The 25,711-nt window shown below is 39.8% G+C and overlaps 2 protein-coding genes across 8 annotated transcripts in view; one reads left to right on the top strand and one right to left on the bottom strand.

Moving 5' to 3' along the window:
- The window catches only part of MLLT10 (MLLT10, histone lysine methyltransferase DOT1L cofactor), a 123,154-nt gene extending 111,673 nt beyond the window's left edge, over window positions 1-11,481 (top strand). For 3 of the 7 annotated variants that reach the window (XM_027658797.1, XM_027658799.1, XM_027658800.1), the window contains 6 exons: window positions 586-774; window positions 1,185-1,273; window positions 1,391-1,749; window positions 6,678-6,780; window positions 7,514-7,729; window positions 9,853-11,481. In XM_027658797.1, the coding sequence (XP_027514598.1) occupies window positions 586-774; window positions 1,185-1,273; window positions 1,391-1,749; window positions 6,678-6,780; window positions 7,514-7,729; window positions 9,853-9,921 (1,025 nt within the window). In that variant the 3' untranslated portion in view covers window positions 9,922-11,481. Of the gene's footprint in view, window positions 1-585; window positions 775-1,184; window positions 1,274-1,390; window positions 1,750-4,702; window positions 4,878-6,677; window positions 6,781-7,513; window positions 7,730-9,852 lie in introns of those variants that run through there. The other 4 variants (XM_027658803.1, XM_027658798.1, XM_027658802.1 and 1 more) reach the window with 3 other exon arrangements.
- A 5,762-nt stretch (window positions 11,482-17,243) lies between these two features.
- The window catches only part of DNAJC1 (DnaJ heat shock protein family (Hsp40) member C1), a 108,731-nt gene continuing 100,263 nt past the window's right edge, over window positions 17,244-25,711 (bottom strand). Inside the window, exons 10-12 of the mRNA XM_027658804.1 lie at window positions 19,443-19,491; window positions 18,510-18,973; window positions 17,244-17,454 (exon numbers count right to left, since the gene is read on the bottom strand). Of these exons, the coding sequence (XP_027514605.1) occupies window positions 17,386-17,454; window positions 18,510-18,973; window positions 19,443-19,491 (582 nt within the window). The 3' untranslated portion in view covers window positions 17,244-17,385. The remainder of the gene's footprint in view (window positions 17,455-18,509; window positions 18,974-19,442; window positions 19,492-25,711) is intronic.

Genomic DNA, 25,711 nt, shown 5'->3' with positions numbered 1-25,711 from the left:
CTTGTTCACGTTGGATCACTTTTTTTTTTTTTCATTGTTTCTATACGTTTAGGATTCACTGTACAAGGCATTAATGCAGAAAAGCTCCCTTTTCACAAACTTGATTGGTTTTATATAAATGTTGCTGGTTGACTGTATTTATTAGTTGAATGCATACTTGTCAAACTTTTCTGTTTTATAATGCTTAATATTCCTAATACTGCAGCTGAACTGGATTTTTCACAACTATGCAGTTAACCTGTGCTACTAAAATACAACGAATTTTATAGTCTAATTTGTGGATAAGTTATCATGTACTGCTGTTTGCTTAAAATGAATGCTGCCTTAGTGATGCTGCTTTATCAGTATTTAAGCCAGGGTGTAGATGTATTCCAAAATTACTATCGCACGCTATGTACTTTTTTCTGCACTTTAAATTACACAAAATAGATCTTCAATCTTCCCAGTAAAAGTCAAACTTTTAATTTTATTTGTATTTTCACATATGATTTAATGCTAGTCTTAATGTAATACAGAAACTAAAACCAAGTGAAGATGTTATTCGTTCTTTGAATCTGTTGTGAAATATATCCATTTTTGTCTTAGTTTTAGGAATGCTTAAATCATTACACCAACTTCAGGTTGAAAATAGGCGGTTGGAAGAACAGATAAAGAATCTGACTGCTAAGAAGGAACGGCTTCAGCTTCTCAATGCACAGCTCTCGGTGCCCTTTCCAACAATAACTTCAAATCCCAGCCCCTCTCATCAAGTACATGCCTTTCCAGTCCAAGCACGTAAGTAGAGGAGATTATTAAAGTGTCAAAGTCATTTGATGGTGTATTTATATGAAATATCTATTTCATCCACACATGCCATCGATGGGAGATGCATATACATGTAGGATGAATATAGACCAAGTATTTGCTGATGTGTTTAAATGTTTAAAAGTCAATTGGTTTATTTATCTGAACCATTACTACTTGTTTCAGTGCAGTTTCTCTTTTACTTCAATCTGGAGCACATCTGTTTGAATCTGTTGATTTACCAATTACTTAGTTAATATTTTACTATTCAGCAGCAATTTTAAGGTTGACTTTGCATTTTCAATGTTTAGCTTTGACATTATTTTGAAATAATTATTCTGAATCTTTTTACATGTTACAGAAATGTAACCACTGTGTGTTTTTTGAAATAATTACTTTAGCACCTAGTACTGATTCCTTGAACAGCAGTAAAAGCCCTCATCTGGGAAACAGTTTTTTACCAGACAATTCTCTTCCAGTATTAAATCAGGTAATTTTTATTTCTTTCTTCTAAACTTCTTACAAGTACTCATCCTAGTCCTTGCATTGTGCTGTTAGGTAAAATTTTAAGCAGCTGAGGGAGTTTTGTTGTTTGTTTTGACACCAGGAGATAACCTCCAGCGGACAAAGCACGAGCAGTTCATCAGCGCTTTCCACTCCACCACCTGCTGGGCAGAGTCCGGCCCAGCAAGGCTCGGGAGTCACCGGAGTTCAGCAGGTCAATGGTGTGACAGTGGGGGCACTGGCTAGTGGTATGCAGACTGTAACCTCCACCATTCCTGCAGTGCCTGGTGTGGGTGGAATAATTGGAGCACTGCCAGCCAGCCAGCTGGCAATCAATGGAATTGTAGGGGCTTTAAATGGGGTAATTCAGACCCCAGCAACAATATCACAGAACCCTTCTCTCACTCACGCAACTGTGCCACCCAATGCAACTCATCCTCTGCCAACCACGCTAAATAACAGGTGAGAATTTGCTGATTTTATGTTTTTCTTGATAGTTCCTTCTGTTGTTCACGTTAGATGTGTTTTTCATCTTACTCCATAGGTAGTTTCTTCCTTAGCATGTAATTGTCAAACTAAGTTCTGCTCCTGATCTGCGAATGAAAGTGAGGATTTAATGGAAGCACAAACAGTTTTCTCTTTAGCTTTTGGGAATTTTGTGTCCGTTTATTCCCATTTTTTTAATCAAGTCACATTCCCAAACAAATGTAATTATGTAAATGTTCTTCAGCTCATTTTTTTAGTTCAGAAAACAGTATTCTTTATCCTGACAATTGTTCTTCCAGGATTAAAGGAGCACTGGAAAAGCTACCATTTGTTGCAGTAAGAATGGGGGAGGGGGAGAAGGAGAAGAAGAGTATGGTCATGTAATTCAAGATGTAATAGGCATAACTAACCAGAGTTGTAATACAGTTGCATGGTGTTTTCAGTTGCCTGCACTGACTCCAAAACCAACAAAATTAGTTTTTCAAGTGGTGTGAAGGATTTCTAAATGCATAAAAAGATTCACGTGTGAGTATTCATAACAGCCCCTCACCAAAACCAGGTACCCTCAGCAGCATGAACTGCTGCTGCTTGAGCTGCAAGGCAAATGGGTAACAAAAGGAGACAGCTGCTTTCCAGGAGGGGGAATGGACTTCTTGGTCTGGAAGTATTTTGGGATAGAGCAGAGCCTGGGCCAACTCATTCTGCCTGCTGCCCTTCCCCCCACCCCTTGTATTGTCCTTTGCTTAGGAAGGAGAAATACAGGTTGTACATAGAAAGAAATGCCTGCAAATAGGGAGTGGATTACTTGTCGTTAAGTAGTTTATTTTTGGAGATTATGATGGATTAGCCACCAAAAAAAGGCATATGTGATTGAAATGATGCAAAAGATCCCTAGTTTTTCAGCTTCTTTTTTCAGTTTCTTTCCTTGCTGTTGGCTTGGCAGCTCCTGAATATTCGTGTACCATATAATTGTGTGGTATTGCTTCAGTAGGCTCATAAAATCTGATACTTTCAAGTGTATCCTGTTGTTTGGATGTGTTATGTTTTTACTGAGGAGCCTGTATTTTTCATAGTTTATATCATATATGAACATGAGGTTCCATAGGTTAAACAAAAGACATTTTGTTAATGAACAGCTGTCTTCTTTCTTGAGTATCAGAGGTTTGTGAAAACCAGAATTTTTGCATTACTCTCCCCAAAAGTGTGAGGACTGAGAAATACTAGACAAAATCAATAATATTAACCAGTTGCATAATTCTTTCCACTTTTCACTACTGCCAGAATATATTGGTTATGCTAAATACCAGTCATGCCACTGTTTTCTCAAATGATTTTATACACAATTGATTTACTTCCAATTCTTTATATTGCAGAAGTTCTCTTGTTTCTTTTTTAATATCCATCTTAACCAATTTAAGTCTTCAGTGTGTAGCCTAGTAGTAGAATGCTCCAATTCATGCAAAATACTGCAACTAGTATCCTCTTCATAAGCTCTCATTCTGACTTTTAGTAGAGTCTGGAATACTCCCAATGATTTCCTATTTTCTGCTACAAGCTTATGATGTACAACTCTGCCAGCACTTCCACTTCTCTGTTTCTGTTCTTGCATGATCTCTTTCTGCACCACACCCCTCAATAATACTAATTTAAAATTAACATTTATATTAAATTTAAAAGTGCGCTTTTTACACAATTCTCTGCTTTATTTGAGCTCACCCAGATTATTTCCTGGGCCCCCTTCCTTTTGAGGTCTTTCACAATTAGCCCCATTTTCTCTGAGTTTTATGGTTTTATATTTAGAAGAAAAAAGTTCAGGCTGAGCAAGCACTAATGGTAACTAGTGCTAAAATGATTTTGGTAATGACATGTACATTCCTCATTCCTGTTTCTTCCATTACAAATGCTTCAGTGAAAAATATGAAAAAACTTTTCTGTTACTAAGGAACTAAGTTGCAAAGAGGCTCTGGGATGACTTTCAAGGAAGGGAAAAAAATACCAAAAAAATTTTCCACTGGTTGAAACCTTTGGTTCTGGAACTCTATGGGACACCTGTCACTCTTGAGTTTGATGCTGCTTCAGTGGCAACTAGTTGATTATTTCTTTAATGTTAAATTCCCCACGATATCACTGCTCTTTGAACTGCCCTGGTGGGAAGGTTAAATAGGCACAGGCAGGCACGAAGGTTTGGTGCCATGGCCTTGTGAGCTCTCAGAGCCTGGTTAGATGGTGTGGTAGTGGTCAAGTTTGGAGGGGGTTTAAATCAGTATGGGCAAGATTTTGGAAAGCCACATGACAGCTCAGCCTTACTCTCTAACTTTCGGGTATAGTTCTGTAATTAAAAGACTTGCCAGATGTTCCTGTAAGTTGCTTCTTACAGTAACTTCACAAGCTTCAGAATCTGTTCCAACAGTTTCATGTAGAAAAATAGCCAGTGTTCACCAATGCACAAACACTTCTTTATGCATGTTGTCCTACTCATGTGAACTGTGGGACACCAGGAGGTGAGAAAACACTGATTTGCACACTGCTGCTGGAGAGAGTTTCAAGTTGTAGGTAAAAGAGCCCACTTTCATTCACCAGAGAAAAATACTTGATCCTTTTCTGGGAAAAAGATGGCTTAATGCAGATTGCTAGCAACTGGGAGATTAAGTGATTTGAGGAAAGAGATAGGATTGTTTCTTTACATTCTCGCAATCAGAGAAGACTAGGATGGAGAGTTTCAGACTGATTATGTACCTTTTAATGAGAATCTAAAAAGGATTAAATTTACATTCCAAGCTGATCTGGTTTAGAGAAAGCTCTTATGGTGAAATCCAGTGAACTGTCTCTTCTGGGAAGATTGGGAGCTGCACCGTTTTGTCTTCTACGGTTCGGTTTAGTTTCTAAACACTGAGATCTCAGCTGCTGACTGAGGGTATTTTCTTTCAAGTGCCAATGCAGAGCAAGAGAGGCAGGCAGAGCGATTAAAGAGAAGGGAGAACAACAGAAAAAAGCAGTGCAAAGGTAAAACATGGTCTGAGAAAAAAACGGGATAAAAGAATGAAAAAAAAAAAAGCTGAGAAGATTTATTCCCTTATAGAAAAATACAGAAAAAGTGAGGTAAAAAGAGAAGAAGGAAACAGTAATAATTTTAGTCAGAATACTGTGGGAAATAGTGTCAAAGGCTTTACCTAAGCCCAGGTAGACAAATCCACAGCCCATCCTTCATACACCAAGCAGGTCACCTTGTCACAGAAGGAGATCAGGTTGGTCGAGCAGGACCTGCCTTTCACAAACCCAAGCTGGCTGAGTCTGATCCCCTGGTTATCCTGCACATGCTGTGTGGTGGCACTTAAGGGGATCTGCTCCATGACCTTCCCTGGCACCGAGGTCAGGCTGACAGGCCTGGGGTTCCCGGGTCTTCCTTCCAGCCCTTCTTGTAGATGAGCATCACATTTTCCAGCCTCCAGTCAACTGGGATCTCCCCAGTCAGCCAGGGCTGCTGGTAAATGGTTGAAAGTGTCTCTGTGAGCACTTCCACCAGCTTCCTCACTACCCTTGGGTGGATCTCATCCTGCTCCACAGCCTTCTCATTGGAAGAGGTTTCCCATTCCCTACAGGAAATAAAGTGCAGCCCACCAGGTGTTTCCCAGGCTGAGGCCATCCAATGAAGTATGAAACAAAGTTCATATGTGGCTTGCCCTTGTCCCAGCAGGAGAGAATGTTGATGCTTTGGGCATTTTCATATTGGCTGGTCAATACAAAGTCAGATTACACTGGAGTTGGGCTACAGTCCGCTGGCTACTGTAAAAATGCAAGATAAATGCTATGTGCTGGGGAGCTAAATGATTGTAGCCTAGTGCTGTGGATTTGTGGCTGATTTAAGTTAATAATTCCTTATTACCAGTCACAACAAGCAATCCTGTCATCCTCTTGATCATCCTACTGCACACCTTCTTGCTGTTACAAGCGCTGGTGCATCACACAGTGACTTCATCTACATTAATTAGATAATCTTTCAGTGTGTTTTGTATTGGCTTAAGTTTCACCTCAGTTCCCTTGAGGTGCAGCTCATTGTGCAAGAGCCATTATGAGGGGAGGGGACAGAAGTGTACAGCTGAAAGGGACATACTTAATGTTTCAACAGCAAGATAAACCTACCATGAAACTACACCTTAATATTTTAATGGGTGTTTTAAACTAGTAGAAGCTAACACTGGTACTGAAAGAGTAAATCCAGCTGTCTTTCTGGTCCTGTGTTCCCGACACACCCTTGTTCTTGCTGTTGGTCTTGCAGTCAGCTGGCATAGCTGAAGAAACCCTTTATTTCCAGACTAGTTGTCAGCTGGATCTATGCCCTGCCTGGTTTCCTAAGTATCTGCAGCAAATTATATGCAGGCATGAAAATAGAGACTAGGAGTGAAGTAGCTGGCAAATGCAGTGGCAGCATCCACAGACTGAAGGTGTTTGCTAAATTACAGACAAGGTTGGGAAGAGTGAGTGATTTGAATGTCACAAAGGATGGGAATTAGAAGGAAACCAAGGCAAAGTAAATGCTTGGTAACTAAGTGTTAAAGATTGGCAAGAGCTGTCTTGTAATATAAAATCTGGACTTTCTTCATAAAGTATTTGGAAAAAATGTAAACTGGTAATTATTTTCTGAGTTTCAAATAATGTGCATGCAGTAGACGTATGTTACAGGCAAGATGTTGCTGTTGCTCAGCATAAATGAGACTTGGGGGTGGTAAGGTGTAGGCATGTGTCAAAATGCAACTGGACAGACAGACAATTTAATGTTTACAATATGCAATCAAAATGCTAAATAGGGACTCTGTTTGTGTACATCTTTGCTTTAACGGAAAGTTGAAGTAAAAAGTTCCCATACTTTCATATAAACTACAGTATTACCCTGTCAAACCCTACAGTGCCTCGGGACTAGGATTGCTTTCTGACCAACAGAGACAACTTTTACTCCATCAACAGCACCAGCAATTTCAGCAATTACTAAGTACCCAGCAACTCACATCAGTAAGTTTTCCAGTTAATCATGATTTATTGCTCTGTTGTATTCTAAGGCATGGAAAAACTTCTCAGCCTAATAGACATACTAGAAATGTGTTTAACTTGATAATAAAGACTTTGATAATATTTTAGTTTTTCAGTTGCTTCAACCTTTTCGATGATAGTCATGTTAAATGACAGGATGTTATTGGGCTGTGTGTATGGCTAGAAGAATCATTGGCTAGTGCCTTCAGTTTCATTGTGTCCTATGTGGACATGGAGGCTTGTCTCAGCATCAGCTGTGGGTAGCAGAGTTTGGGAACATGTATGGATTCTAACAATATCCTGGGAACTATTCTCTCATTCTGCTAGAACACTAGGAGAAGATTTTTGGATATCATTTTGTGAGCTGTCTTTGCTCTGTTTGCAGTATTCATATAGGCCAGTAGGTAACTGGTTTGACTGTTTGTATTAATTGTGTAGTTTTAGCACATGGTATGTTTGTTCTGACAGGCCTGATGAAGCCAGCAGGCTTAGCTGAGCTTCTGCTGAGCTACTGATTTCAGGAAATCTTAGAGGATTCTTCCCTTTCCCCCAGTCTCATGGAACTTCATTAGTGTAACCTAAATTAGCTGGGATTAGGTTAAGGGTTGTCCTGACTGAAGATCTGGATAAGCAGAAACCCAGGGAGGAGCTATTTTTCAGTAATTAATTATTGATTTCTTTTTCCTTCCTCCTCCCTCTCCTCATATTACTCAAGGAACATCAGGCCCTTTTGTATCAATTAGTACAGCAGCAACATCACCATCACCATCACCAACACCATCAATCTGAAGTACAGCAATTGCAGATTACTGGAGGAGCACAGATACCCATAAACAACTTACTCTCAGGCACACAGGCCTCACCACTTAATGCAGCTGCTACCAACCCATTCCTTACAATTCATGGAGATAACGCAGCTCAGAAGGTGACAGTAAGTATCCTTCTCACCTCACTTTCAATGCAGTACCTCCAGGAGGTAACCAAAAGAAGCAGGTTATGTGCCTGTATTCACAAACCAAGGATGGTGGATTTTTTCTTCATTTATTTTTTTTTGAGCCATGGGCTGCACATAATGAGGCTCAGAACTCTGTGAACTTGGAGTCACTCCGAACCTGTCTGCTGCACACTCTTGCTTCCCTGGATCAAGACACCAATCCAGTGACCCTTGTCTTCCCCTTGTAGTTACAACTGCAGCCCTAGTCCTCCTCATCCCACTTCTTCCCCAGAGTTTGTCCACTGTTTTGTGGATCATTCCTTTTATCCCCTTACTTGGAGAGTTTGCCCTGGCCAGGCCTCAGGCACTGTGGAGCTGCAGAGATTAGTTGATGACTTGAGAGTTGAGGAGCCCTTAGCTGGGAAGGTGGAATGTGTGTTAGGAGAATGGGCTGCGTGCATCTTGGCTCTGGCCTGGGAAAATGAGGCTGTACACTGGGAAGCTGAACGGCTCTTTTCCTTGATAGAGTAATAAAACCTTTCCTAGACAGAAGAAGAAACAAGACACATTCTTTTCTGGCGAAGATATTCCATTATCTTGAGTATTTGCCCATAATCTCCATCCCCAGGATGGGAATTCTTTCTCCAAGAAGTTAGAAAATAGAATTCATTCTCTAAGGATCATACAATTAAGATAAGAGAGGATGAAGGGAACTTGGAAAACAAAGGATGTATAGATGAATAGAGCAGGAAGACATAAAGTTCCAGTATTCCTTGGAGAAGACATCAAGTGGCAGTGGTAGAGGAAAAAAGGGAGCTTGTATGCAAAAGCAGATAGGGAGAGTTTGGGCTACATATCAGTCCCCTCTCTGCTCCCCACTCCCAAAGCCTCCAACTACTTCAGGAGCACTGTAGTGGAGGACTCAGTCTGGGCTTCTTTGGTACTTCCCAAGTAGTAGGTGAGACACAAAACATAAATGTTAAATTTTCAAGACAATTTTTCCTATAAACAGCTCCCTTCCACTCAGCTATGTGAGCATTTATTTTATTGAGCTTTGAGCAGTGTCCCTGTCACGTTTGTTTGGTTTGGTTGTGGTGCCGCAGCTGAACCGCGAACGGCAGCGCCGTGGTCGGGTCCCTTCTCCCAGTCACTGCCAGAGCAAAAGTACTCTGTCACAGGGGTTGGCTCCACGCCTGGCCTTCATTTAGAAGTGTTCACAGTTTGCTCTGGCATGTTTAAAATTTATCTCCCCTCATTTTCCAAAAATTAGCAGTGAATGGAATTGAGACCCTCTATTTGGTTTGCATCCAAACAAACTATTCCATGTGACTTTATTTTGATCTTTTTGACATGGCCATTACTGGGCAATGTGGCATATTTTTACAAATATGCTATTACAGTTGTAGTTTATGTTCCTGCAGCAGTGAGCTGTACATAATTCCAACAATTCAAACAAAACCTTAGAAACAAATTTCTTTTGAAATAGCTTACAATGTTTTTTAAGATTAGAGTTGAGGCAGGTTGCATTGGATCATTGAACTATTTTTTAACAAATTCTCTATTTGCCAGAGTTTGAATGTTTTAATCTCATTTGCAGTTGGAACTGGTTTTCAGGTATTTCTGAATGCTCAGTGAGTGAGATGAGGTTTTTGCTTGGTCCCGTTCAATACCTGTAGGAATTGTCTTTGCAGCAATATATGGAAGAAAGATAACTCTGACAGGGCAAGACATAAATTGTATTTCTGTTCTGATGGGGAAGTGTAGATTTCAGGCCTCTAGGTGGGCAAAATGCAGTAGAGGTCACCTGGTATTTGCCTGGACCATCTTGTGGTTCTGGAGAGACCCATGGCCAGGAACAGCCAGTCTCGTGAGAATGAAAGTAGAAGCAAAATTGATGTTTTCTAATGCTGGCTGTGGTGACCTTAGCATTCTTTGCTTCCATGCAGGACTACTCCTTTAATTATTCTTTTTCCTATTTATTATTCTATAGTACATGTTTATTCTTTACAAATGCAAAAGTTACTATGTATATGGCTGTAGTGAATGAACCTCATCTGTTTTGTCACTTTTATGAATTTAATTTTATTCAACTCTGTATGTTATAATCTGATTTGTAGAAGTATTTTCTCTTACACAGAGGCTCAATGATAAAACTGGACCAGTTGCGTCAGAGAAGAGTTGACATTTGAATGACACTTGAGACCTGCACGTCCTGCTGTTATAGCACTTCATCTGGCTGCAAACCACGGCTGTCCTTTCTGTAGACTGAAAAAATGCAACAAGGAACTCCTACTGCACAGCAAGAGGTTAATAATTTTCGTACGGATATTTTTGGTAGGCTTTCACTTGCTTTCTTGTTGCACTAAAATGGATGTACTTTTTAATGTTTCAGACTGTGAAGTAGATAAAACTCTGCCAATCATAATTATTTTGTCAATACGATGGTACTAAGTACGAATTCAACCACAGAAGAACATATACTTGACTCTTCAGTCCTAATCTTAACGAATTTAAAGGCTACAAACTGTCTGCAGTCATGCATTGCTTTGGTTTCAGAGCAGTAATTTAACAGCCCCAGCCCATCTGATCTGCTGCTGCGGTTGCAATAGATCCTTTTAGATTGAGCTTCTCATGGCAGCCGGGACTTGCTATTTGTCCTTTCTTTTTTTACACACCTGTTTTGAAACCTGACTCATAAGGGAATTGACTTTGAACTTTTTACTCCTTTAAATTCCTATTGTTATATAGTGGGAGTTTTTCTTGAGTATGTTACAGTATGGAATCCAAAGTTTAATAATTTTGGTGTAGGTTTTAGAGTTCTGAGGTTTTTAAAGGAACCGGTTTGGTTCCAGTGACAAAGTTTTCTTACCAGATGAGAAGGCCACACGGGAAGAAGTTCGTGTAGTGTTTGGCCTAAACCAAGTGCCTGTTGCTACCTCCACTTTGTTGAAATGGCTGCAAACAGCTGATCATGCACTAGATGTGTCCTTGTTAGCAGCGGGAATACTCTGTCTTGCACCAGCAGCCGTGTTCTGCCTTTCCTAGAGGTGTTTATACCACTGTAGAGAGCTCAGGCAGATTGTTACCTGGGTCACTTTCACTAATAAATTACCAAAAAAGTGAGTTAATATTTCCCACTAAAATTTACCAGTGGTTGAAACGGGTGAACTTGCATTACAACACTTCTGGCAGTTGCTGATCTCATGGCGTGAGTCTATGCAGTGAAGGACAGTTCAAATGGGGGTAATGACCACTAATCAATATAAAGGTGGGAATTATTAGAGGAAAAGACCCAGCTGTAATTAGACCTCCACTGTGTACTTATTTGGAAGAACATGTTAATTCTGCAATATGTTTCTTAGTTAAACATTGCACAGTTCTTACCTCATTTCTGTAAATAAAGTTTTGTGAATCTGTTTTGTATTGTGAAGAATTCATAAGAAAACATTGATATTTTGATTTGTAATATTTCTAATTAGTAGATTTAATTGAAAAAGTAAAAATAATTTATTTTTATATGTTCTGGGGAATTTTTTAAAAATGTCACAAATCACTTTTGTAGATACTTTACAAAAGTAAACCAGTGGTTTATTTTACTTACTCGCCCCACTGGTGGATATTCTGTAACAATTTGTACAAAAGGTAAGATGGAAATGTGCTGTTATTTTGACTAGATGTAAAATTCCAAGTGTATGAAAAGATACGTACAAAGCTTTTGTTAATAAACTTTAATAATGTTTATCATTGTATGTGGTTTGCGTGAATGTGAATCTTGTAGAAAAACAGAGTGTTTCTATTAACATCACAAGAAAGGAAGGATTTCAGTTGCACATGGCCACTAAATTTTATTACAACAAGTTTTTAAAAATGTTTCTCATGTAAATTTTTGCTTTCAAGAGACATTGATGCAGCTGCAAAACTGTCCAGGGATGGTTCTGCTTACAGAACAGAAATGCCCAGTTGCAGCCCTGGGTCTGATGTCAGTTTTTTGCTTCCACCCTTCAAAGAGAAATGACTGGAATTGCAGTGGCTCTTGTCCAATGGGCCCAGTTTGTTTTGAAGTGACTCAGTGAGAGCTCTGTGGGGATGGGATGGGTTCTTTATCTGCACTGTGCTGGGGCTCAGGTGATGGAGGCCAAGGTTGTTGCTGTAACCTTTGCACTGTACTTTCTATATGAGCAGCTCAGTGTTTTTCTCCATGAATTTTGCTTACTGTCCACAGAAGGGACACCTGGTCTTTTATTTCCCAGGCAGCAAAGAGAATTTGACCCTTCCCTTACTGTCATTTGAAGATAAAATGTGAGGCTGGTTGCAGTCCTGGTTTGGGCAGACAAGAGATGCATTATGGCTTCCTCACAATTTTTAGCCCCTTGCTAATGAGGGGGAGCCTCAGGCTGAGAGCAGGACAAGCAGCAGGAAGATGGTGTTGCCATAGGCTTGTGCCATTTGTATGTTGTTCCATCTGCTCAAGTCCTGAGTACTGAATATTTTCATTTTCCAATGGGGAAAACTGGAGTCCTGAAAGAAGACTGGTAAATGGGCAAGCTCAGCAGTAGCAGAGGGGGAGAAACATTGTTTGGCATGGTGAAGGGGGAACATACTACTCCCCTCCCCACCCCAACCTTCTGAATGGTGCCTTGGCCATCAGGGCTAGAAAAAATTCCCTATGTTCTGTGGGTACTTGATGACTGGTTTATGCTCTGAGATGAAGAGGTTTGGAAGACTTAACAATTTCTACTGATTCACCTGTACACGGTGTAGATGAGCTCTAGACCTGGGTCTAGTATTCTGTCAGTATTCTGGCTCTGTTGAGCACTGACTTGTTCAGTGCTGAGCAGGGAGACCATAGAGAACGTGTAGGTCAGGCCCTGCCAGACATGGAGAGGAAGAGGAAGAAAAGCCCAGTATGACCCTGCTGCCAGCACAAGGCCTCCAGGGAATCCTGGGTGTCCCTTCTACTGGATGCAGGGACTGCTGCTTTATTCTTGGATCTAAGCTGAAGCCAAAAAGTTTTTATGTTAGACAAGTATCAGTAAATTGCCCTGCTCCTATTGGAGCAGTACCATAGGAACCAGTAAAACTGATAAGTCCTGCCTTTCCATGTGTGTTTCTTGTATTGGAGAGGGAGTGCCTAAACTCTGGTACCTGTCTTCTGCCAAGATGTAGAGAAATGCAAAGAGACAAAGTTAGAAATACCTGTGAAATTGTCAGAAGAGATTGGTGCCAGCAGCCCAGGATAGCAGTGGCTGTTTCACAGTACCACGGTCGTGGTGGACCAACAGGCAACAGCAAGGAAATGAAAAGGACAGTTCTGACATCCAAACAAAAATCCAATTCAGCAGCCCTTTAAAGAAAGAGCACATCAAAGCCAACTTCACATGAGGGCCAGATGTAGTCAAAACCAACCTTGTTTCAATGATTTTGCAGATCCTGACATCAAAGATGATGGTCTGTGGCTGATTTGGCACCAGTTCAGTAAAGCTGATACTGCTGTCCCTGTGGGATGCCTTGGATGCCAGAGCAGCCCAAGCCACTCCACAGGTCCCTGGCAGCCAAGCTGCTGGTTACTGAGCTCCCCTCACATGTGTTGGGAGCTGCTCTGGGCTCAGTCTCATAAGCAGCACAGACTAAATGCCCTGCATTTCAGAAGATTTTTCACCAAAATCCCACTTTACTGACAGCAATGATAATATCCCTTACGGCTTAGAGAAGCCAACTAATTCTGGACAGCCTTTGACATATTAAATCCTGGTTTTATCAATTTTATCCATTCAAGCTGTTTTAGCAGGAGCTACTCTTTCAGCAACAGCACTTTAGACATTAACTGACCGACTTTCTGGTGCCTGTTTTTCATATAATGCACTAAAATCTTGCTGTTGGTTCTGCCTAAAGGAGAGCTCAAGTCACGCAGTGTTCCTGTTGTTTTCAGACCCCATCATCTCAGAGAGGTCACTCTGCAAAATTTTTCTGAAACATCTTTTTTTTTTTTTAAATTAGTTCATATACTTAGAGCTGTAAAGTTGAATGTAATGTAGTCCAAACATTTAGGTTTGCAAGAAGACACTGCAGAACAGCATCTGTTGGTCTTTCCTCTAGAGCTAAACAGCCTAAATGAGAGCACTATAAACCTTCACAGCATCTCACTCATGGTTCTACTCATTCACTTGTGTATGGTTGATGGGCTGTAATTTTACAAAATTCTGATGCTTTAGCCTGGCATTGGACTGTATCCTCAGCACAGGAATACTGCCCTTCCTGGGTCATGTGCACCAAATACCCTCTTTCCACAGCATTCTGCCTGTCCCATCAAGGGGGACATGCAAAGACACTCAAAAGGAGGGTCATATCTGACTCAGAGAACAGAAGCTACAGCACAGACTATCTCTGAGACTGAACACAAAGTTTCAGTGTAAAAAGCACCATCAAGCTACAGCTCACAACTGCCCAGGAAAGAAAATGTATTTTGTTTGAAGGCAAATATTAACATTACTTAAAGGAAATCTGCATTTTGTGCTAGAACAAAAGTTGGAAGAAGTTGCTTAACTCCCAAGCCTTGAGTCACCTTGGTTTCCATGGATAGAAACAAGCCCTGGCTACAGTTTTCCGCTTCTCTAGTGAGCATCATGTCTGACCTCAGTCACCGCAGACTAGAGCCACTGCTGTTAGGGTCAGGTGTTTCATCATCCAGAAAACATGTGGCACCTTCAGGAGAGGCTCTTGAGAGGTCCTGAAAGTCTTGGAGTCTCAGCCATGCCACCTTCCTCCCCCCACCAAACACCAAAGCTGAAGCTAAGGCTGGGCCAGCTCCTTTGGCCCTTGAGGAACTGAACATGACAATAAGACTGGATGGGCCCCAGATGAAGCTGCCAGTACCTCATTCCGTGTTCTGCCTCCCCGATGGATATCTCTGGGCATCTGGTGGCAGAGATCAGATCCACTGATGCAGGACACTGACTCACATTCCCCATCCCAAGACCTTCAGTTCCAAATGACCCACCAGCACTGTGCAAAACCTTTCCGGTTCCTGATGCTGAGTTTGCCCCTGTCACCAATTCCCGGAGCAGTGCCACTGCAGAAAAGGCCAATGCATTTCTCTGACACAGCCAACTTCCTTCTACTTTCAGGCAGGTTGTTACTTCAAGCAGTAAGGATGCAATCCATCAACTCCCTTCTCTCCAAGCAGGAGGCGACATCCAGCACTTCAGGTGCTCAAACTGGCAAGTGTGACAGAAGGGCATGTACAATCTTTGCCCATCCTTAAAAATCTTCCTTCAAGTAAACTGCATTTGTCAGGAGTACTGCTTTAAGTTTCTCAATGTGTATGTTCTTAAACTCAAAAAAAATTCTTAGCAGTCAGCGGTTCTTGTCCTTCTTCTTCCTTAGACCCCCATGCAGAAAGTGTGGGGTGGAGAGAAGCTGAATGTGTTGGGCAGGCAGTGTGAAACCACTGCCCCATACACAGCAGGGATATGGGCAGGTCTGGAGCAGGTACTCAGGTAAGTCTTTGGATTTCCAGCAATAAAGATATCAAAGTCCTCCCAAGTCCTTATTACATTTTGCCCCAAGACCTAATTAAGCTACTTCTCACTCCAAACGGAGCCAGCCCATTATTATTCTTCAGAGCCACCACAGACATGAAACAGGGAAACACAGAGATCACACAAGTGGAAAGTTCTCTTTTACATACTTGGAAGATTCTCTCTCTCTAGTGTAGAGCAAATAGCAAGAATTCCTTCTGTCCTTCCCACCAAGTCAGGCATTGTAGACACTGGATCATTCCCTCTGCTCTGTTCTGGATGCTCTACATCTTCCTTGAAGTGTGATATACTGAACTGGGCACACCATTCCAGGCAAAGTCTTGTAAATCCAGAGTGGAAAGGAAAGATGACTCTTTTCTCATAGGCCAAACTCTCTTGTTATTTGTTTGCTTCTTTTTTTGAAAAAGCAGAAATGTTCCCATTACCAGTCTGTATTTTCATGAACAATATATCTCCATTTACTTGTGTTCTTCTACCCCAGCTCCACCCATTAATTTTCATGAATTCCCCTTGCCATTTTAGTAACTTTTCTTTGTAGCCACTTCAATGACCTTTTTTTATAGCTACAATCATCTCTCTTTGAGTGTTCTGAATGACTAATAGCTTTTTCAATTTAAGATTTCCTGATACCTCTTGAAAATACCTCACTTATCTCACTAAGATTCTTCCTTCATAGGTAATTACTGTTTGACCAATTAGCACCCCAGCTCAAAGTTCAGCTTCTAACTATCTTTTATTTTCCAGTGCAGTTAACCTGTGATGTTCTCTGTGAAATAAAATTTAGATGCATTACTTTGTGCCTAGCTAAGTTTCCATAATATCATTTCTACCAACTAAGGTTATTTTTTTACATATGATTAAAAGTTCCAATTGGTAAAGGAATGCATATGGAACATTATTACATTCTCTAAATACTTCACCCTTAAAGTTTTATGGGAATGGGATGAAATGTTGTGAAATGCTGATCTGTCAGAAGCAGCACAGCTGGCAAACAGTTACTGGGGAAATCAGCAGTGGAAATGGCAGAAAGTTAATGGAGACTTTCAGACACCCAGTTTAGATTTTGAGTTCAAATACACGATCCTCTGAGTTTTCATTTTGATTTTGAATTAAAGCTCAAAACCTTTTTAGAATCCTGGTATTAAACCAGAATTTGAGTGGTAAATACTGCTTTAAAAAATGGAAGTCCTTAATGTTTCTTGCAATACACTGTGATCACTGCTCTGATTTATTGCTGTTATTTAGAGCCCATTAAGTTATTATTCCAGCATTTTAAGCTTTTCATAATTTTGGAAAAGTTATACAAAACAACATAACAAGAATGGAATAATAACCATTACTACCTATTCCTCAAATATAAAATCCAACTATATTGAATCCAGGGTGTACAACCACTCCCCAAATATGAGAACTCTTAGTCTAATAATATTTGCCATTCTGTACTTAAAAAGTGATCCTAAAGTGTCTTATATCTCTTAATTTCTAATTTAAAAATTTAGACCTTTAGTGTTTTTACCCATTTCAACTTTGCCCAGTTAACAATGCAATCAAACATCACTATGTATCTCTGCAGGGCTGGCAAAAAAGGTACTATATTGCAGGTATATATAAATGTACGTGGAAGTTAAGATTAGAAATACTACTTACTTCAAAATATGACCAGATAAGAATAAGATATTTATAAGCATATGGTCATGGTTTTAGAGCTGCAAGAAAGAAAAATATATTTTGAGTGCAGAATTTCATTACTCTCGTGCTTGCTTAACAGTTTCATGTCAATTCTCTCTTTCAAAACAAACATAAATTATTTATATGCTAAACATCCAGCAGTTGTAAACCTACCGGTTTCAGTATGTGATTGTCACAGGGGGTTTTCCTAAAGGTCCACTCATTTTTAAGCCATTGTTATCACACATCTGCATAAGCAGCTCTTCAATACAAACACACCTTCATTCTTCAACACACAAAACAGGTAAGATGGTATAAGATTTATTAATATTTTCTTTTACTAAGGCACATGACGTATAGAAATACTGAGGTACAAAAATGCAGTTTCCTGCATATGACATTTAAAACTTTGACAAAGATGAGTTACATCTCTTCTGCTCACCACATTCAGCTTTTAGCCATTCTTTTCTTTTGTACCAGTTCAACAAGCAACTTGTATCTTGCTATACACTCCTCCTGAAAGAAAACACAAAAGTGTTATTCAAAGGGGGACATTTAAGTATTGAGGGGTTTTTGTCTCGTTTTGGTGTTTTGTTTTGGTGTTTTTTTGGTCGTTGTTGGTTGAGTTTTGTTTTAAAGTTGCACACTGAATTTCAGAAGGAGGATCTACATCTAGTGAAGAGCAGATTAGAAAAATGAACTTGGCAGTTTATGTTTCTTTATGGATAATTTATCTCTTTGAAGAGCACACAAACCAAAGAAACAGTTGCCTCGTACTTCCCAACAATGACTGCAAGAAGCAATTATTAAACAGTTGTATTGTAATATCTATTTAAAACAGTTCTCTGGTATAAGCCACGCTGCAAATGGGTTAAAACAAACCTTCGAGGTCACTAACACAGCACCTACTGACACCAGATACCACAGAACAGCTTCAGAGCCAGAGAAACACACAAATCCCTCCCCACCATGTTTCCTGCTCCCTCACACTGTGTTTGGCACAAATAAAACAAGGATTTTCTGCAGCTACAATGACTGAAGCAAGCAAACTAAGCTATCACAACTATTAGGAAATCCAGCACAGACCAACTATATCAATGACAATGCTATGTTTAAAAGATTATACTTACAAAAAGAACATTAGATATATTATTGAGCATTTAACACTTGCAGATGGATTATTTCTTTTGTTTGCTCACTGAGATGGGTTGAAAAAGGTATTGTGAAAGTGTAAGCAAAGCAGCTCACCAACATTTGGTTACTAACTTTGAATCAAAATTTGGTTTAAAATCTAATTTGTCCTGCAAAGGCAGAGGAGAGGTAGGTATTTTAAATGAAACAGGAGTTATCTCAACATTTTCTGTAATAGATCAAACAAACTGAAATAAATAAGAAAATATTTTAAATAAAGCAACAAACATGACAGTAACGGTGCTTAGGTTGCCTACGACTGGACTGATGGGCTAAGTAAAGTCCTCACCTGTCTGCATGGACCCTCAAGGTAATCATAAACTGGTAGAAAATATGTTTCTCCTCAATTTATACTGTAGTTCCAACAAAACTAGGCATACCTTGCTTTTTCCAGGAACACATTTTGCTATTTTATCCCAGCGATCTGATGTTCCCTTTGGATACTGCTGCAAGGCCATTTCAAGAAGTTTCTGTTGGTTTTGAGTCCACAGTTCTTCTGGGGCACGGTTTTTCTCTCTTTTTCTGATCTCATCATCACTCTCCTCCTCTTGGTCAGTGTTATCAAAATCTCTCTGACGTCTCCCTCTGCCCTTCTCTTCCAGTGCCAGCAGAGCCACTTCAGGTGCTTTGACAATTCTGCGTTTGCGGTGTCTGGTTTCACTTCCAATGGTCTCCTTTGGATCTGTCTGGACATCCATCTGCTCCCGTATATGATAGTAGTTCCCCTCCTCCTCCTCTTCCTCCTCCCTTTCTCGCTGGGTGATTATATGATCTGGCAAATTCACGTTGACTTTGACATTTTTGGAATGGGCCAGAGTTTTAAGCTCGGAGAGCCTAATGGTACCTGTTAGAAGTACTGCTGTTACACTTCTGAGACAGTGAAACACCCCACCAAGCAAGCAGGGAACTGCCCACAAATTAAAGGTACATGGAATAGTGCAGAGTGGAGAAAAAGCTCTTCTGGACTGAGAGCTTAGAGAAAATGCTTATTGAGAAATCAAGGTGGTGAAGCAATGAACTTTGCCAACTGGGAGCTTATCTGATATATGGGAAGTGCTACTAGATTCCCGCACTGATATAAACAAATAGAACAGCCTGAACAAGAGAACAAAACCCACAATAAACCAAGTAAGAAGGTCTGGGAGGATGTAACTAAAGGGAAGTGTTCCCTCAGAATACCCATCAGTTCTTCTCTTCACTCAAAGTTAGGCAAGCTTGCAGAAGTCTCTCTGCAAAGCCGACCCTGAAAAACACAGCTACCACCCAAATACAGTGATTTTCATAAGCATTAGTGAGGATCTAACAGCACACACCTGGTGTATATGTAACAGAATCCTTCAGTTGTTTGGCTTTCATGGTAACCTGCAAGAAAACAAGAAAAATAAAGGACTATTAAAAAAATTACAGTATAGGGGCTATTGAAGAATTCATTATCAGCTTACTGCAAAATACCTGCATTGAAGATACATTAAATACAGTGAGGATGATGTCCTTTGGCTGGCTGTGCTCACACGTGGAGCCCAAAGTGGCTAAAAGTAACTTTCTAGACTTTGTCCTTTCTAAAGCATTCCTGGCTGATTAAAATAATGTGATGCGACACATTTCTGTTACTGTCACCATCCTACACCACTGCAGATATTAAAATTTTATTTTCTTTCCTTGTTAAAACCTGATTTTCCAACCTAAAAATACCACAAGGAGAAGGGGGAAAAACGAAACTAATTAGTTATCTTCTATACTTTAGTTTCTAAATACCAAACAAAAGAACTGACATAGGTCCAGATGATGAAGCATACAAATGGACAGGCATTCAGTCCTAAAATAAAATTTAACAGTTTGACTGCCAAACATCAGCAAAGACACCTCCTAAATCCTGATACTTCAGGAAAAAAGTTTATCACTGAGAATCCAAAGGATGGAAAGCTGTCTGCTTCAAACACTCCATGTATACTGAAATATCTATCCTGGGAGAAAAGTAACACCAGATTTAGCATTTTTGTTTTTAAAGCAAAAAATTATTGTTTGTAAGGAAACAAACAGGCTTTTCCCCCACCCAGAATGAGGAGCTTCCCCGTCCCAAATTTCTAGACCACACTTCAGATAACAAAGAAGACAGGTTTCATTTAAGATCCTTTAAATTACTTAGCGTCTTTGTTGTATCAAGTGATCACAGAATTATAGAGTGGGTTGGGTTGGGTCGAAGGATCATCCAGTTCCAGCCCCTCTGACACGGGCAGAGACATCTTCCACGAGACCAGGTTGCTCAGAGCCCCATCCAACCCGACCTTAACACTTCCAGGGATGGGCATCCACAGTTTCTTTGGACAACCTGTTCCAGTGCCTCACCACCCTCACAGTAAAGAATTTATTCCTAATATCTAACCTAAACCTATTCTCTGTTTAAAGACATTCCCCCTTGTCCTGTCACTACAGGCCCTTTTAAAAAGTCCCTTCCAGCTCTCTGGTAGCTCCCTTTAGGTACTGGAGTCCCAAATTCAAGTACCAAAACCAAATCATCTTAAAATGTAGTATTCAAAGAATTATATACTCTTTTTACATACTGAAAATATTTTATGAATACCAGATTTCAGTTTCTTTTTTGTTTTTTTTTGAATGTGAGGTCTTTGTGAAAAGAAATGAAAATCAGGTAGTCTTGAGCCACCCAAATCAAACTTAAAACGCAAACAGGCAACACACTGGATCAAAACTGACACTGTGTGGGATGGGCTCCCTGTGTTTCCTGCTGTCTGAACCTGGGACTTCAGATGTTAACATCCATTTAGGGTAAGGTGTGTGCAGTGTGCTGCCCAGAGCAAAAATAAAAAATACATCATTTACTAAGTCAGGAATTCCTCCGCATGGGATTGACCCACAGTAGGAACCATTTAGGCCTCTGAGGCACAGCACAGACATCTGCTGTTTTAGCTGCTTAATGTTAACAGTAACAATTCTCCCCTATGCAGAGCAGCACTAGAGAGCAAACCTGCCAGAGGGTTGTACAGCCATTTGCTGGGAGAAGAATTAAATATAAAGATTTAGGGTTTTTGTTCTATGACAAGATTCGTAGGTGAGTACTTCAATAGTTAAAACACTTTGGTACCGTCTGCTTCTAGTCTTGCCTGTTCGGTTCCTCCCACTCATCTTCCTGCCCATGAAATTGCAGCAGTTTGCTGTAAAAATAGCCTGGTGCTGGATCTCCTTAAGGAAATGACAGCAAGACTTAACAAGGCAAAGTGGTCTATTTTCCCTAAAAATTAGGCCTCATTTTCTGGGATGATTAAGTTCAAATGAAAACCCTGTGAACAACGAAATCCCAACTCTAATTAACCAAAACCTTTATCCAGAGGTATACATCTGGCACTGAAAACTCCAGTCTCTACTGTTGCAGTATGATGAAGTTTAAATTGTCCAAAGAAAAATCTCAGAATACTGTAATATCACAGAAAATTTTAAGTGGCACTAACAGTTCTAGGATCTGCATGACCCCAATTTTGAAACAATAGGATGGATCCTCCTTGAAACAAATGATCCACTAATAGAAATTGACTTCCTCAAATAATTTATAGTTTAAAATAATCCAAATTAAAATGTTCATGTTCCATCTTCATTATTAGGAAAGTGTCTCTATAGGGCCAATGATTTAAAAGACTGAGGGGAGCGGAAACCATTCTTGACTGCTGAACAGAATGGATCCTTGGTGGTGTCCTGCTATGCATCTCTTAAATAGAAATTATGTTATATAAACTGGATTATAATAGATTATTTTGAGAAGAGCAAGACAAACTTGTCAAGTAAACAAGTAGCTGATCCTTTAGAGTTTCCTGCAATGATGCAGTGGATTCACTGCAAATATGACAAGGCCCTATCTATGTTCATGTATTCCAGAAAACTGTTCCTAGACCATTTTGCTATTTTTTAAGTATGTCTTTCAAAGATGTACAGCCTGCTCATAAGGCCATGAAGGCAGGAAAAAAAAGAGAGCAAAAAAGATTCCCTGAATAAAACAGAGCAGAATAAATTGCCAGCAAAGACAAAATCAGATCCAGTGCCAATGTTCAGTTTCCTCTGTGTTGAACCTCTGAAGTTTTCAGAGGTCAGCAACTATAATTATATCTTTCAAATTCAGACTACACATGCAACACAAACTTTACACTGGAAGTGGTGCAAATCAATTTGCTGGATTTAAGTTTCCTTTACAAGACAGGTGTTGCCAAATTAGGTTAGTGCAGGTATCCCGTAATAGATACAAATTTTGCTGCATATTACATCTAACAGGACTAGAATCTAAACCAGCTCCATCCACCTGAACATTGAAGGACTTTGGTTTATTCCTAGATCCTAACTGCATTTCATATTTCCCCTTATATGCAAAAAATCCAGGAGAAATGGTCTTGCCATAGGTTATGTTGGCCAACTTCAGTCATTGTAACACAGTAAACCCAGATGTAACATTTGTAGTAAGTTACTCCATTTATCACATCTAGTATTTCCAAGACTTTATCTTTTGAAGGTTTTATGGTATCTGTTCACATTTTGATGGACTTTCAATTTGAACATTCACCAGGTAAGCTGGAAATAACAACTGTGTGTATGGTTTAGATACTGAAAATCTACAATTACAAACGCTGAACAAGCACCTTCAGTTGACATAAGTTTGACAACTCATCAGGCTTCTTACAGCTTTACTATCATCATTCACAGGTTACAGGGGGAGATTATTTGTCTATTTTTTTTTGTAAGCTTTCTTCTTCAAAAGGGTGATTGCAAGTCCTTTTCCAGGTGCTATGTGCAGTTCATGTTTATGCCAGCTCTTTTCACTGAGAGTTCAGGTATCACTTATTTCAACTTCAGATTCATTTGTCCAACAGTTTTAACTGTCATTGTTGTTAAAGATGCTGACAAAGGGCAAGAGTTGTTTAACATGTCAGTATTAAACCACTGAGAATTATTAGGAATCCAACCTATGGAACATATGAAATTGTATTTTGGTTTGATCTGTTTGAGTTTAATCATTGTTCTTGCCACTCAAATCTTCCACTGCCAGTTCCTCCATGCTTTCTGACATCCTTAATATCAATTTTGATTTCCTCTCCTGGGGTGAGTAGTGTTATTTACTAGCTAGTTCTTAAGTGATTCATAAAAAATTCACTAAGTTATCCAACATAAGCTGCTCCATTGCTTTCTATACTCACTTATCATAACTTGCTTATTTGATATTATTACTGTTTCATTAGTTAGCAGATAACATACTTGGAAATACTGTTATTCAAAGTATAGCACTTGTAGAATTACTCTTCTAGTTATTATTGCTGTTTGTTCCTGCATAATGCTTTAAAATTGTGGTTTTCTTGTCTATTAAATTATGAGTTTTATCCAGACTGTGAAAAGTTGTTCTAACAGCCTACTGTTCTTGGCAACAGCTTTCACCAGAGCATTAGCCACCCCCCCTTAAGAAATCCTGGGTCTGAGGACTCCTTAAATAATAAGGATCAAGACTGTGAAACTGATTTAAAACCAAAGAGAGCAGATCTCTATTCCTTCAAGTATTTGTCCTGCTGAACAGACACACTGCATTATTTTATAGGAATCAACTTTAAATATTGTAGTCCACCAGGGATAACAGAAGTCACAAATAAAGTCAGGTCACTGCATGAACAGTGAAACAGATTTCCTTAGACAGATAAAGATGACAAAAAAAACCTCGATGCAAGCAATCAAATTGCTGAAGTAGAAATCAAACCATCTTACTATGGGACCTACAGAAAGAAACCACAGGAACGGTTTGCTTCTGAGAACTCCCTTCTGAACTCCGTTTCAATAGCTCTTCAGCTATAAAAAGATTCTATCGAAAGCAAGTGGGATTAGTGGGATGATTTTATGTGATGAAAGCCAGACAGAGCTGGTTTCCTCCTGTACTGCTGACAATTAGTCCAGTTCACAAAGACTAGTTGCTACTCAAGAAGACACCTAGCAGTAAAAACATTCCTCATCATGACCATCCAGATGTTTAATCTCTTATTACCCTGGACACCTGCCACCTCCTTCAGATGGAACAATTGACGCTTCAGAGATATACAGGAGAAAAAAAGTGATTCAGAATCAGCTTAAAAGACTCTCAGATGCACAGGCAAAAGCAAATTTTGCTATCACATGAATGAGAGGGTACTTTTCACCCTGCAGGGAAGGCAGCCATAAAAAAAGCATAGAAATATGACGGACCTAGAGGGAAAACCCTGTAAAGTCAAGTACAGTGATGCTACTGATGCCAAACAGAGAGAGAGAGCCCAGACAGAGCCCTCGGGTAGGAAATGAAGAACAATTGCCATTCTGAGAGCAGCAGCCACCAGCTCATCCCTTCAGTTGACCCCTCCAGCACCACGACAGCCCAACTTCTCACGGCACACGTGGCATTGAAGCCTTTACCATTTTTCTGTCTCCTGGGAATCTTCTGTTGGCAACAACCTACCTTCCTTCTCTAGGATAATATTTTGACTAGGATTGCAACAGATAATCACAGAAGTACAAAACTCTTGAGTTCTGAAAATATTTTGATAAAATAATGTGGAATTTGTAGACGAAGAAATAATCCATGTCACTTGGCTTCCCAACTGTACATAAACTTCTTGCAAAGAAGGATGACCTGCTATTGTGCTACTGAAAACTGGAGGTTCTGATAACATTTTCTATTATTCTTAGCATCTTCCTGAGCAGAAGTCCTCTAAATATTTACTAAAGTAACCACGGTTTCTCAGCATCAACTATCAGAAATTTGCTGTCCCAGTAGCAGTGTCTGTTCATTGAGTTGTTATCTTACTGCATGCTCTCCATCTAGTTATGTCATGCCAAAATGCCAGAATCTGTGGAATTATTGAAAAAATAATGTGGAGGCAGCCTGTGAGTAGCTGAGGCTGCTGTGAAGCAATGAGGAATTTCTTGAATCTTGGAGGTGAATTTTAGTTATAATCACATTTTTCTCATAAAGGAAAACCAGATACAGAAGAATTTTAATGCCTTCCTGCCTTTGTCAAAGTAGTAGGTTTTTACGTATCTAACCTTCCAGAACTGCACAGAATAAACTGTCAAATTTAAAGTTCTCCCCTTATAACCAATATACTACTTGTTGCACTGAACATACCCTGGGAAACAACCCTTAAAAACAAGGGGGTCCAGGAGGGATGGACGTGCTTCAAGCAAGAAGTTTTGAGTGCACAGGAACAGGCTGTACCAGTGTGCCGAAAGGCAAGCCGGCGGGGAAGACAACCAGCTTGGTTAAACTGGGAGATTCTGAAGGAAATCAGGGATAAAAAGAGAACTTACCGACTGTGGAAGAAAGGGCTGGCTACTTACGAAGAATTCAGGAAGACAGCTAGATCATGCAGAAAGAAAATCAGGGATACAAAAGCGCAATTTGAAGTTAAATTAGCCACTTCTGTTAGGGATAACAAAAAGTCCTTCTATAAATACATTAATAACAAAAGGAGGAGCAAAGAAAACCTTCATTCTTTGAGGGACTTGGAGGGAAACATAGTTAATAGAGATGAGGAGAAGGCTGAGGTACTTAACACTTACTTTGCCTCAGTTT

The sequence above is a fragment of the Corapipo altera genome, unplaced genomic scaffold (genome assembly GCF_003945725.1).
Source record: "Corapipo altera isolate COAL_440 unplaced genomic scaffold, ASM394572v1 63, whole genome shotgun sequence".
Taxonomy (NCBI): Eukaryota; Metazoa; Chordata; class Aves; order Passeriformes; family Pipridae; genus Corapipo; species Corapipo altera.
This window is presented reverse-complemented; position numbering and strand designations above follow the sequence as displayed.